General features: G+C 41.0%; 1 protein-coding gene across 1 annotated transcript in view; it reads right to left on the minus strand.

The window, feature by feature from the left end:
* SCPEP1 (serine carboxypeptidase 1) overlaps nt 1-13,777 on the minus strand; it is a 488,555-nt gene that overhangs the window by 326,346 nt on the left and 148,432 nt on the right. The window contains exon 4 of the mRNA XM_044069708.1: nt 5,279-5,434. Coding sequence (XP_043925643.1) covers nt 5,279-5,434 — 156 coding nt within the window. The remainder of the gene's footprint in view (nt 1-5,278; nt 5,435-13,777) is intronic.

Raw genomic sequence — 13,777 nt, forward strand, 5'->3', positions numbered from 1 at the left:
TATCCCAGAGAATTCAGTAACCGTGTTGCATAAGCCAGATGTTCCAGAAGTATGTGCTTGCTGCCCGCTTGGATCAGGCAGTCGTCCAAATAAGAGTAAATTTGTATCCCTTGAAGTCTGCAGTAGGCAATTACTGATGCCAGGCATTTCGTGAATACTCTGGGCGCAGTACATAAGCCAAAGGGCAATGCAGATAACTGATAGTGGATTGAACCTGCAAGAAATCTGAGGTATCTTCTGCAGCTTTGTCTGATTGGGACATGCAGGTATGCCTCCTTGGGGTCCAATGTTACCAGCCAAAACTCCTTGCCCAGCATGGGAAGAAGCTGCTGTAATGTGAGCATCTTGAATTTTGGTACGAGTAAGAATGTGTTTAGGATGGATAAGTCCAAAATGGGTCTCCAGTCGGTTCCTTTCCTTGGTACCAGAAATAGCCTGGAATAAAAACCTTGACCTTGTTCGTGAGTAGGTACCTCTTGAATAGCTTTCATGTCTATGAGCTTTGAAATTTGTAGTTGTGCCTCTGCCCTTTGATTGTGTGGCATGCCTCTCATTTTTGGGAGAGTGTGAAAATGAAATCTGTAGCCTCTGTTTATAACGTCCAGGATCCATTTGTCTGTTGTGACAATATGCCAATTTCTTGTAAATAATGCCAGCTTTCCTCCCAAGGGTGCTGCCAGCTGATACTTGCTTGGCATGGAAAGGAGGAAGTCATTGGGTTTGTTTCCTGTATTGTTGTGCACGGTCTTCGCCACCTCTTGGTGCTGGAGTTTGCCATTGCCTGCCTCTATATGATCCTTGTGATTGCCCTCTGCCCCTTGTGCCTGTATCTACCTCTTTGGGGCTTGTCCGTGGCTGGAAAGGACCAGTTTTAGAAGGCCAATTTCTGCTAAAACGTGGTGGTTGAACCTGTAGAAAAGCTTTGACTGTTTGCATAGATTTGGCTTTTTCTTCCATTTTCCGTAGTATCTCCTCAGCATTAGTACCAAATAGCACATCCTTTTGTAAAGGAGCATCTAGTAGTTTAGCTTTCACATGATCAGGCAAGATTTGTTCCCTAAGCCATGCATGTCTCGAATGACTGATCCTGTAACAGCAGCTCTACTTGAGGCCTCTAGGCCATAGCCACATTGTAAGGTGTGTTTACCCACTTGTTCTGCACTATGCATCATATCCTGCAACTCCTTCAAATCTGGTTGTTCAGGTTGAGACATTTTATTTCTTAATTATGATAACAGAAACTGCTGATATTTAAGCATATGAAACTGACAATTTAAGGCCCTCATGGCTAGGGTGGCCGAAGTATATACCTTTTCCCCACCTTTCTAAGGATCTTGACTCTCTTCGAAGGTAGTGGATTCTTAGCAGTCGAGGCCTTCATTCCCTTGGGGCCTTGAGAAATGGTTTCAGGGTCAGAATTATGGCTTTTGTAAAGAAATTGGTGAGAGTTAGGAACTCTGTAGTACCTATCAGGCTTGACTGGGGCAGGAGGCAGGAATCGGATTAAGGCAAGCCTCGAATAAACATCATCAAGTACATCCAAGACAGGAGGTATCGCCAGAGGTCTGTGTTGAGGTAACAAAAGAAATTCCCTCAGTCTTTTCTTGGAATCAGAAAAGTCTTGGCCTTCCCAATGGAAGTGTTCCCTCAAGGTGTGCAAGGTTTCCCCAAAAGAAAAATCCTCAGGAGGAGATACAGAAGGAATGGACTGCTCTGCATCAGAATCTTCAAAAGGGGAGTAAGAGTGTTCCTCTACATCAGAATGTTCTGAAAAAATAGAGCCCTGATCAGAAGAGGGAGAATCTTCCTCCACTCTGGGTCTCTTGTCTGGAGGGGGTTGAGAACCCCTGATAAGAGTAATTAAATCTTCAGCCATTTTAAGCATCTGCTTTTTAGGCATGGGGCCTGGGGATGGGCCCTGTGCAACAGGCCTCTTGGGATGCCTGGCTGATTTGGACTTAGTAAAGGCCTTAATGGAAAAGGAAGATGAGGGTCTAAAGACACCATGGGTGGAAGTGGACCTGTCCACATTAGGAGGCTCAACGCTCACAGTGGCTTCGGTGGTTGTAGTCTGGGTATGGGCCGAGGTACCTGCGGTCTCAGTTACAGAAGACACTGCCAAAGAAGTGCCGTCGGTAGTCAGGGACTGCATAGCCTCGCTGAGAACCGGACCACGTGTAGCGGTTTTGGCATGGTGTCGGTGGGGACCGCGGACCTCGCGTGTCGGTCCTTGTCCTTGCGTTTTTTGGACAAAATGGTAGTCGGAGTCTCCGACAACATTTTATAATCAAAGGCTATACCAAAAAAGTGTTGGGCGAACTCCGTCCGACGCTTAATAGTGCGTTTATTGAAAGTAGCGCAAAAGCGACAGCCTGAGACGTCGTGGTCTGGGCCTAAACAAGGTATGCAGAGGGAATGGAAATCCTTATGCGATATTTGCTTCCCACAAGAAATACAATTGTTAACTTTTTCTGACATCGGTCTGAGGCAAGAAAAGTTTCCCCAACAGGGTACTTAGCTTTAATGAAGACTTCGGTTTCCACTTTTTCGTAAATTCAGGAGCTGGCCGACCGGCACTTGCGAACTGCTTCTGCTTCGGGCACCACGCGGCAAAAAAGACTGAAGAAAATGGCGTCAGCTGTGTCTTATATACCCCTGCCTCATTGACGTCAGGAAAGAGAGCGACAGCAACCGACGCCGGACCTAGACTTTGGAATTCGGCCGACCGAGGGACCGCCTGACGGCAGAAAACCTATCTGTGATTACTGCAGCTGTATGCACGATGAACATCCCTACAGTCATGACTGCAACAGTGAAACATGATGAACATCTACAGCCATATAGAAAATTATATTCATAAAGTAGCAAAAGTATTCTAAGAACTAAGCCAACAAGAGAATGTGGAAAGGAGATTCTGCCAATAGGTATGACTGTAATGAGGGGTACGCAGAAGAGGCAAGACACGGCTGAAATTTTACTGGAGAAAACTGGCAAAGGAACCAAGATATTGGAAGCAAATAGAAAAGAAAGGTAATAGAATGGGAAGAGGCCAAGAAGACATTCAGACTGCAAGCCAGAGACTACCTTCAATATCAGGGATTGATGTCAAAAGTACAGGCAAAGTGAAAGAGATCGTGAATCTCTTAAGTCAAATACCTGCCTCTGGAAGAGTTTTTTAGCTGAATCTAGAAAAGAAGCTGCTTTAAAAAAATGAATAATTAGTAGGTTATATAAAATATTGCACAATAACTATAGGAATCGGAGGTGGTTAGAAAAGATCGTTAAGAGAAATTGGAAAGCAATTCTCAAGTTAACAATGGGAGGACACATGTTGCTACCAAATATGCAAAGTCTAGAAGATTTAGGATTTTTGCTTGGAAGTATTTGCATAGGTATTTTTATCCCCAAGCAGACTCCAAAAAAGTTTTCCTCAGGTAGACAGTAAATGTTGGAGGTGTGATGGGGACGAAAAAGGTAACTTGCAACATATTTTTGGAAGAGTAAGGAGTTAGCAGATTTTTTACAAATTCCAACAGAGTACTCAAGTCAGAAATATTGGGTGAGCAAATGGGTACAACTAAGAAGATGATTTTTGAGTTGGGATACTGGATCTGAATTGCCTAGATATAATATGGCCTTGTCAAGTTTAAATTATGGTGGCTGCCAAAACAACAATTACTAGAAAATGGAAATAAAAGTGTAAACCAACTGTATTTGAAATAGTCAATACATAGAAGAACTGAAGTGTGATCTTTAGAAAAGGGTAGGAGTAAATTAAATACAACAAATGGAAACTGTGGGGATACCTGCAGAATAATGTTTTGGAGTAGGAGTGAGGTTTAAGGGAAGGTGGGAATTGCCAACTTATATAATGTTGGATTAAAAATTGTATAAAATAATGTATGTGATGTACAATATTAACTGTGAACATGTTAACATGGTTTTGTTTTCTTTTACATACATGTATGTTTGCTTATGTCTTAAGTGATAATTCAATAAAAAAGTGTTAAAAAAATAATGTCTTGAATTTTGGCCTTGATCTGAGACAGAGTTGGAGACAGAGTAGGGATCTTAAAAGCAATCTTTTGTTTAAAAGCTAGCTGGTATTGCTTTTGCAGGCATTGTAGGCCTTCATTCCATGTTCTCCACAATCCATTATTCCAGGATAGTAGCTTGGCACATACAAATTCCTTTTAAGTATCTCAAAGCACATGTTGGGAATAGTTTCCTAACATGCACTCTTGAAATTCTTGGGGGGCTTTGCTCATATAGCTGATGAAGCCTGGGCACTAAAGACTATGTGGGTGAAATGTCAAAGCCTTAGGGGAACAGGGAAATCGCAGGTTAGAAGGAAGGATTCCAGGGTGTCATGGTCAAAATACAGATAAAATCACATTAAAATAAAGGTCATAATGGATGGATAAAGACTATTTGCTATTTTTGTCTGGTTAATCCTTGGAGGTGTGGCAAACATGGAGAATGTTATGTATATTGGACTGGTCCTTGACCACGATATAGAGCCAGATCTACTAACAAGTTATACGAATCAAGCTGTACTGCAAAATTCAGAGGCTCAAGTCCATCTTTGGATTAATCATAAGTTAGACTTGCCTCTTCTGCAAGACAGCAGAGGGTGTCTTGTTGAACTTCATACTCAAGAAAAAAAATCTTTTTACTGGAAAATTCTCTCGTTAAATTGGTAATCAATTATGCGGATTGGTTGAACTATTTTAAGGCATTACTTGGGCTACAGCAAGACAAAGAAATAGCAATAGGTGAACAGGTTAAGAATAAGCAAAGTATTAAGCTTGGTCACAAAAAAAAAAAAAAAAAAAAAAAAAGGACCAAAACATACACTAAAAGTAATATTATGCATGCATGTATGGTTATTCTATTAACACTTAGCACAGTTATGCCATATTGTTACATCTTTTTGTTAAGATTTTATAAATTATAACATAAAAGTCAGTTAATGCTGATAAGTTAGGAAATGCAATAGTGAAAACAAAGAAAGTCCTGAAATTATAAAAGGTTAATATTGCTGTCTAAAAGATGGATCTAAAGTTGAATACGGAAGGAGTTATTCTCTGCTGTGAAGATGAAAAACTAACACAATTTACAGTAAATGGAATTAAACTCTGCTGTGGGAGTGGGGAAGTGAATAAAGTACATATAGGTCACCTGTTCTCCAAGCAGAGAAAACATAACAATCAAATCAAATTAGATAGCTATGAAATTTAGTTTGGAAAACATAAAATAATGAATTCGTTTTTCTTACCTGGAAATCAACTTTGGATTGGAAGAATTCTTTAAGTAGAGCAATCATATCTGAAGCAACAGTACTGACATTTTTTGCAAAAGCCTCACTGTTAGTTGTATAGCTATAGCCAGTGCCAACAGGGTTATCCACAAACAACAAACTGGATGCCTGAAGCTGCAAAACAATGAAAACAAATTATGGAAAAATTGCTTTATGGCATATACTTTAAAACTGAAATTACAGAAAGCATGCCTTTTGGTTATTAAGGGTCTCGGTCAAAAACTAGTTTGGCTTCCACCAAATGGTGTCACCATTGACAGATTGCCCTAACCACACTACCTAACGAATGGAATTGTCTTAAACAAAAAAAAAATTAAGTGCGTTTACCAGGGTAAAACACTAAGCACCAAGTGACCAATTTCAGTCTCGCCACAATAATACACCGAATATCTATACGTGTATATATATGTCCCTTCGTTTTTCAAACATTTTCTTTGAATTGTAATCATTCCTATAAACAAATCATCACCAACACTGTTTAATAAATCTCGATTTCCCTCCATAATCTTCCAATTATGTTCTATAACATTACGTATATTGATATTATCTACTGTCATGTCCATGCTAAAACTTAACAACTCTTCATTATTTTTAATAGTTTTCTTAACATTATTCGTAGAAGAAAAAAATATTCCCTTCTTTAAAGTAGCGGAGAATTTTATTTCCCTCTGCTCCCAAATATTTTTTGCTACATCTCTCAAAAATTCTTCTTCATAGCCTCTTTCCAAAAAAAGACTAATGATGTACTCAAATTCAGTAGCCAGCAGATCTTCACTAGTCATCCTACTGGCACGAATTAACTGGCCTCTTGGAATGTTATTTTTAATAAATTTTGGATGCTGACTAGTAGCATGGAAGTAAGTGTTCTTAAAGGTCTTTTTCCTATAAATACTGCTCACAAATTTTTTAGACCCATAATCCCAACTTAACAAAATGTCTAAAAAAAACTAATGGCGCTACCTTTATCTCCCACCACAAACTGCAAACAGTCTGACACCTGATTTAAATTTGTTGACAAACCTCTTAACGTCATTTTAATCACCTTCCATAAAAAAAAAAAAAACAAACAAAAAAAAAAACAAATCAATTAATCTTTTATAATAAATAATCTTAAATACACTTTCTAAAGGTTTTAGGACGTGATGTTCCCACCATCCCATTACTATATTAGCAAAAGAGGGAGCTACTGCAGAGCCCATCGCTACTCCTCTGATTTGTATGCAACACTTCTGATTAAAAACAGAAAAAAAATATTTAAAAGCACTTCCAAAGCCTCACAATGAAAATTAATGGATGTGTTACCAAAAATTGGTGTGTCTATGTAAATATGCTGTTACGTATTCAATGCCTGTATCATGAGGAATACAAGTAAACAGTGATACAACATCAATAGTAAAAATCACAGGTAATTCAGGATCAAACAATATATTACCACTCAACGATTTAATACTGTTGAAGAAGTCCCAGGAATCCCTTACATAAGAATTAATTTTCAAAACCAATGGATTTAATAAGGCATCTACCATTAAAGAAATACCATAAGTCACATAATTAGCAGCTGAAATTATTGATCGAAAAGGAGGGTCTGCGAGACACTTGTGGGTTTTAGGAATGCCAAACAAGACTCCCACTTTTGGATTCAACATACTTTCCATTTTAATAATATAATCAGTTTGATTAATAATAAAGTACAGTTTTGTACCTACCATAAATGTAGATGTTCGAGGATTCCATTGCTGCAGTCCTTACTATTGGGTATAGTCCGCATCCAGTCGGCCCGAATACCAGAGTATAAGGCTGACGTCGGTCAGGGCGCATTAGACTGACGTCAGTACGTCAGGGTACTAATGCGCATGACCGGCGTCACATCCTCAGTCTTTTCTTGCCCCAGATGTCAGAAGACCCTAAAAAGACAAGGCCCAAAATACCTGCACCAAAACATAAACAATATATATATAAAAACATAAGCAGGTAAACTCACCTACACAACCACCCCTAACACAGAGGGGAAGGAGGGAGGGTAGTGGACTGCAGCAATGGAATCCTCGAACATCTACATTTATGGTAGGTACAAAACTGTACTATGTTCTTCGTTTTCCATTGCTGCAGTCCTTACTATTGGGTAGAATTCCAAAGCAGAGGTAAGGGAGGCTGGCAAATCATAAAGAAGCAGGAGCTGACAACATGCCTTGCAAAACAGCTGTGGCAAAACCAGCCCTAGACTTAGAGTAGATAGGAAGGTGATAATGCTTAGAGAAAGTATGCACTGAACTCCAAGTAGCTGCTTCCAAAATATCCTTAGTCGCCACCCCCCGCAGAAATGCTGTTGAAGTGGCAGTAGCCCTAGTGGAATGAGGCCTAATCCCAGCTGGAACCTCCTTGCCATGATGGGAATAACAAAATGCAATGCAAAAGCCAATCCACCTAGAAATAGTTTGTTTTGACACAGGCTTGCCCTGCGAACTCAAAGCAAAAAAAAAAAACAAACAACTGCTGAGACTGCCTAAAATCCTTAGTCCTGCTTAAGTAATAACGCAATTGCCTGTGTACATCTAAAGTATGCAAAATCTTTTCCCCTTTATTTTGGGGGTCTGCATAAAAAGTAGGCAAATGAATAGTTTGGTTTAAAGCCACACTAGAAACCACCTTAGGCATAAAGGAAGGATTAGTACGTAATGATACCCTATCCTTATGGAAAATCAAAAAGGGCTCGACTGCCATAAGGGCCTGCAACTCAGACACCCTTCTTGCAGAAGTAATAGCCAACAAAAAAGCAGTCTTCCATGACAAATATTTCAATTCAGCAGTAGCTGAGGCTCAAAAGGTTGTAGAGTAAGGTTTTCCAACACAAAATTGAGATCCCAAGCAGGAGTAGGAGCTCTACGTGGGGGTCTTATATTTTTTGCCCCTCTAAGAAACTGCTTGAACAAAGGATGCGAAAATAATGGTGGGTCACAATCATAGTGAGCTGAGATTGCTGCAGCATGAATCTTAATGGAAGAGAAGGACAGACCCTTGTCCAGTAACTCAGTAAGATATTGAAGAGCCATACTCAAATTAGGCTCAGAAATCTCCAAATTCTTTGCTTTACTCCAAAATAAAAATCTCTTCCATTTTGCTGCGTACACTTTCCTTGTACTAGGTCTTCTAGCTTCCATAATCACATTTAAAACTTGTTGAGGAAGTTGAGACCTGCTGTGTTTCAACACAGAATATGCCAGGCTGTCAGATGAAGAGAGTGAAGCTTGACATTGAGCAGATGACCGTCCTGCTGGGAAAACAGATGTGGAATCAAAGGTTAAGGCCATGGAGGCTTCTTTACCAGACTCCGTAGTAGTGGGTACCAGTGTTGCCGAGGCCAAGCTGGAGCTATCAAAATCATCCTTGGCCTGTCCTGTCTGACCTTTAACAGTACCTTTGGAAGAAGAGGCAGAGGTGGAAAGGCATACACATGAAGGTTCGTCCAACTGAAAGACAGAGCATCCACTTTCCAAGCTGTGTGATGAAACCCCTTTGTGCAAAACTGTGGCAGCTGGTGGTTTAGTGGAGAAGCGAACAGATCTATGTCTGGAGTTCCCCATGACACTGTCAATTTCTGAAATACATGAAGATCCAGTTTCCACTTGTGGGGATCCATGATTTGTCTGCTTAACACATCTGCTAAGGAGTTCTGTGCTCCTGGCAGAAACCTTGCCTGAAGAGTTAGGTGCAAGCGTAGCGCAGTCTCCCATAAAATCATTGCTTGCCTGCATAGAGGATAAGAATGTGTTCCCCTTTGTTTGTTGAAGTACTACATGACAGTTGTGTTGTCTGTTAGAATCAACACCTGCCCTGGAAGAAGTAACTCCTTGAAAGCTAGTAATGCGAACTGGACTGCTAACATCTCCTTCATGTTGATATGTAGATGCTGTAGTCTGGCAGGCCATTTGTCTTGTATCCACTTTCCATTTAGATGAGCTCCCCAAGCAATGTCCGAGGCATCTGTCAGTAAAATCTGACTCGCCTCTGGCCGGGTCACAGAGAGTCCCTTGTTTAGGTGACATTCCTGAGCCCACCACAAAAATTCTCTTTGAAGGCAAGGTATTATTTGAATGACAGTGTCTAAATCCTGGCAGTGCTGTGTCCATACATTTTGAGATACCATTGTAACTTCCTCATATGCAGTTTGGCATTGGGAAGCACCAGAATACAAGATGCCATGAACCCTAATGCTTGAAGGACTGTCTCTGCAGTCAGCACGGACTGATGAGATAGTTGATGGAAGTAAAGTGATAGACTCTTTTGTTTGTCCGGGGTTAAAAAGGCCATCTGGGCTGCTGTATTCAGTCTCACACCCAGAAAGCACATGTCTTGAGAGGGTACTAGACTGGACTTTATTTCGTTCACAGAATACCCTAGGCATCTTAGCACTGCTATAAAATATTCCAGATGCTGTAGAAGGTCTTCCTTTTCTTGAGCCAGAATCAGGCAGTCGTCTAAATAAGGATAGATTTGAAGACCTTGTAGCCTGAAGTAAGCTATCACTGGAGCCAGAACCTTTGTGAATACTCTGGGCGCAGTAGATAAGCCAAAGGGCAATGCAGAGAACTGATAATGAGAATCTCCAGCTTGAAACCGCAGATACTTCCTGTAACTTAGCCTGATAGGCACATGAAGGTAAGCTTCCTTGAGATCTAAAGTTACCATCCAGTGATCTTTGCCCAGCAGGGGTAAAAGCTGTTGTAACGTCAACATCTTGAACTTGGGAATGTCCAGAGAAGTGTTGAGGAGAGATAAATCCAAAAGCAGTCTCCACGTGTTCCCCTTCTTTGGTACTAGGAACATGCGAGAAGAAAATCCTAGGCCCCTTTCTGATACAGGGACTGGCTGAATGGCCCCCATGTGGAGTAACTGAGAAACTTGCTTGTGAGCCTCTTTTCTTTGTGGAGGAGGAACGTCTGGCATGCCTTTGAAAGGGGGCATTGTATGGAAATAAAATCTGTCTTGAGTAATTAAATCCCAATTTTCTTTGAAAAGAGACAGTCGTCCTTCCAAAGGAGCTGCCAGACGAGAATCTACTGGCAGCTGAAAAGGCAGGTCATTGGGTCTGTTTACGAAAGGACTGACCCCTGCCCTCACCAGAAGTCTGAGCAGGTGAACTCCTGTTCTAGGCCTAAAGAACCTTGAGCCCTGCCCCTACCACGTCTAGACCTACCCCTAGACTGGGAATCATAAGCAGGATATGTCCACCCCTTAGCAGGCCAAGTTCTACTAAACTACGGTGGCTGTACCTGCAAAAAATCTTTAACAGTTTGCATAGACTTAGCTTTGTCCTCCATTTTCTTCAAAACTGCTTCCACAGGTGAACCAAACAACACATCAGACTGTAAAGGAGCATCCAAAATCCTTGTCTTAACATGCTCAGCCAAATTTTGATCCCTCAACCAGGCATGCCTGCGAAGAACAGAACTAGTGGCAGCCACCCTCGAGGAGGCCTGCACAGCATCAAAACCACATTGCAAAGAATGCTTGCCTACTTGTTCAGACACATAAACCAAATCCAGCAAGTCTTTACAATCAATACCTTCCGCCAAAGCATCCACCTTAGATTTCAATTGTGAAAGGAGAAAATTTTGATATTTCAGCATGTGAAACTGACAATTCAATGCTCTCATGGCTAGAGTGGAAGAAGTATACACTTTCTTACCCCACCTATCTAACGCCCTTGCCTCTTTGTCAGTGGGAACAGGATTTTTAACCACAGAGGCCTTAACACCTTTAGGCCCCTGAGAAACAGTTTCTGGGTCCGCCCTAGGACTCTTAAACAAATACTTATGAGCTTCTGGCACCCTATAGTACCTATCAGGTTTAACAGGAGCAGGAGGCAAAGAATCAGGGTTCAGGAAGCCTCTGCAAAACATCTTCCACCACATTCAACACAGGAGGTATAGCTAAGGGCCTATGCTGGGGTAAAATAAGAATTCCTAAGCCTCTTCCTGGAATCAGAGTAATCCTGGCCTTCCCATTTAAAGTGCTCCCTCATGGAATGCAGAGTCTCTGAAAATGAAAAATCCTCAGGAGGAGAAGCCAAGGAGTGGCATCATCCACATCAGAATCAGAATAATGAGGATACTCCTGCAAATCTTCCGCAGAAGACTCAGAAGCCCCTGAACCCTGTTCAAAACTGTCAAACTCTGGGTCCACCCTAGGCCTCTTATCAGGAGGGCCCATAGAACCTCTAATCATAGTAATCAAATCTTCTGCCATTTTAAGCATATGTTTCTTAGGTACAGAACCCGAAAGGCTAGGAGAAGGCACTACTGAAGCTGAAGTTGGCCTACCTCTAAAAGAAGTTTTGGCAACAGAAGGAGAGGCTCTAACTACTTTGGGAAGAGAGGGAAGAATAGTTACCTGAGAAGCCCCCTCAGCCTGGCCTGCCTCCTGAGAGGGTACATCCTGTAACAGTAAAGTTTCTGCCTCAGACTCCATAGAAACTCCTGGCAAAACCTCTGGCTCCACTGAGTTCTAAAGAACCGACGTCCGGGACTGCCGGTTCATCAACCCTAGGCTTCGCTGTTTTGTCCTGCGCCTTGACGAAGCGGCGCCGGAGCATCCGACGGCATTTTATAATTGCAACGCTTCCCAAACACTAATCTGGCACAGTCTAACCTCCTCTTAATAGTGCGTTTGTTAAACCTAGCACAAGAGCGGCAACCAACAACGCCGTGCTCAGGCCCTAAACAAGGTATACACAAGGTATGGTAATCCCTATGAGGTATTTGTTTCCACAAGAAATACAGTTATTCACTTTTCTGACATCCGGTTAAATACTGAGGCAAGAAAACCAAAATGTTCCCAACGGGTACTTAGCCAACTCTGATTCGGTCTGAAACTCCGGTTCGAAATATTTCAGAACGCCAACCTGCACTCGCAAAACTGCTTCTGCATCGGACCACGCGGCAAAAAAGACTGAGGATGTGACGCCGGTCATGCGCATTAGTACCCTGACGTACTGACGTCAGTCTAATGCGCCCTGACCGACGTCAGCCTTATACTCTGGTATTCGGGCCGACTGGATGCGGACTATACCCAATAGTAAGGACTGCAGCAATGGAAAACGAAGAACATCAAGCATACCCCCCCCCCCTTGTCACTCTTCATTACCGTTATTTCTTTGTTAACTAATTCATTTAAGGCTGTTCTCATTTCAAGAGATAAATTGCTGCAATAATTATTAGGAGAGTTAAAAACTTCTCCCAATTCTCTCTCATAATCCGCTTCAAATACTTGTAAAGTGTGTGTTAACATAGGATTGTAACAAGAAGGTTTAGAAAAAACAGAATCTTTACATTTTACATCTTTCAAAATATGACACAGATTCAATTTTCTGCTGAATTTCTTTAAGTCTAAAATCGTATTAGTAACATTGGCTCTTTTTGTGGGAATAAAATTTATTCCTAATTTTAATACTTTAAAATGTGCCTCATTAAACACAACACTAGACAGATTTAAAAAGTCACTGTCTGACCTGTTTACATTTAATAGTTGTCGGTGGATGAATCCGGTGTTATTCTTCCTTCTTTCTTCGACGTTACAGTCCGTTGTTGTCTCTGCTGCCTCTGTTCTTTTTCGGGAACTAAAAAAACTTTTTGTATTGCCCCCGCATTATTGTCTCCTTTGCTGACCATTAAATATGAAGTACTTCCAGCTAAGTTGTTCTCCATAGATGCCACTTCAGGCTCCAATACACTACTAAACTCACCATCACTGGAAAAACCATGATTTCCTGCAGCCCCTGATGTAACGTCCATTTGGTGAGCTGAACTTCCCAATGTCTTTTGTTTAAGGTGGACTGGATGAAAAAATTGTTTTTTTTTGTGTTTTTTTTTTTTTAATACCCACACTGGAGTTCTTCTTTTTATCAGTACCCAAAAAAAGTGTATGCTCTGCCCATGTTGTAAGCTGCAACATCATGTTCCAGCTTCTTATTCTTTCTCTGAATTAATAACTTTTCAAGATGTCCAATTTCAGACATTAAAGTGGCATGTTCTACTCTCTCACAAAATTTAAACGTAAATTTAGACTCAATAGCCCTTTCATCTCTGGCTGTTTTGTCCTTAAGGCTACTTATGATATCACAATTACACTCAATAAGCAATTTTAAAAGTTCCATGCCCGCATTATTATAAAGTTGTTGTAATTTCTCAAAAAATGAATCTTCTTCATGAACACCGTTGGGGCATTTAAAGAATCGCAGTCCTTTAGGAACTATTCCCAACTCAATACAATTAGTAAAACTTGTTCTCGATGTTAATGCTTTTATACTTTTTTAATAACCTATCCAAATTGTCACAATGTTCTTTGTATAGAGCTCTCTCAGTCGGATTTACTTAACTTTTATTGTTAGTAAACCATGTGTAGATATACATTGGAAGGACCGTATGTTACACTCCCACATATTCCATATACTATACCTGT

This window comes from Protopterus annectens, chromosome 4.part0 (genome assembly GCF_019279795.1).
Source record: "Protopterus annectens isolate FY-2018-M chromosome 4.part0, PAN1.0, whole genome shotgun sequence".
In the NCBI taxonomy this organism is placed as follows: Eukaryota; Metazoa; Chordata; order Ceratodontiformes; family Protopteridae; genus Protopterus; species Protopterus annectens.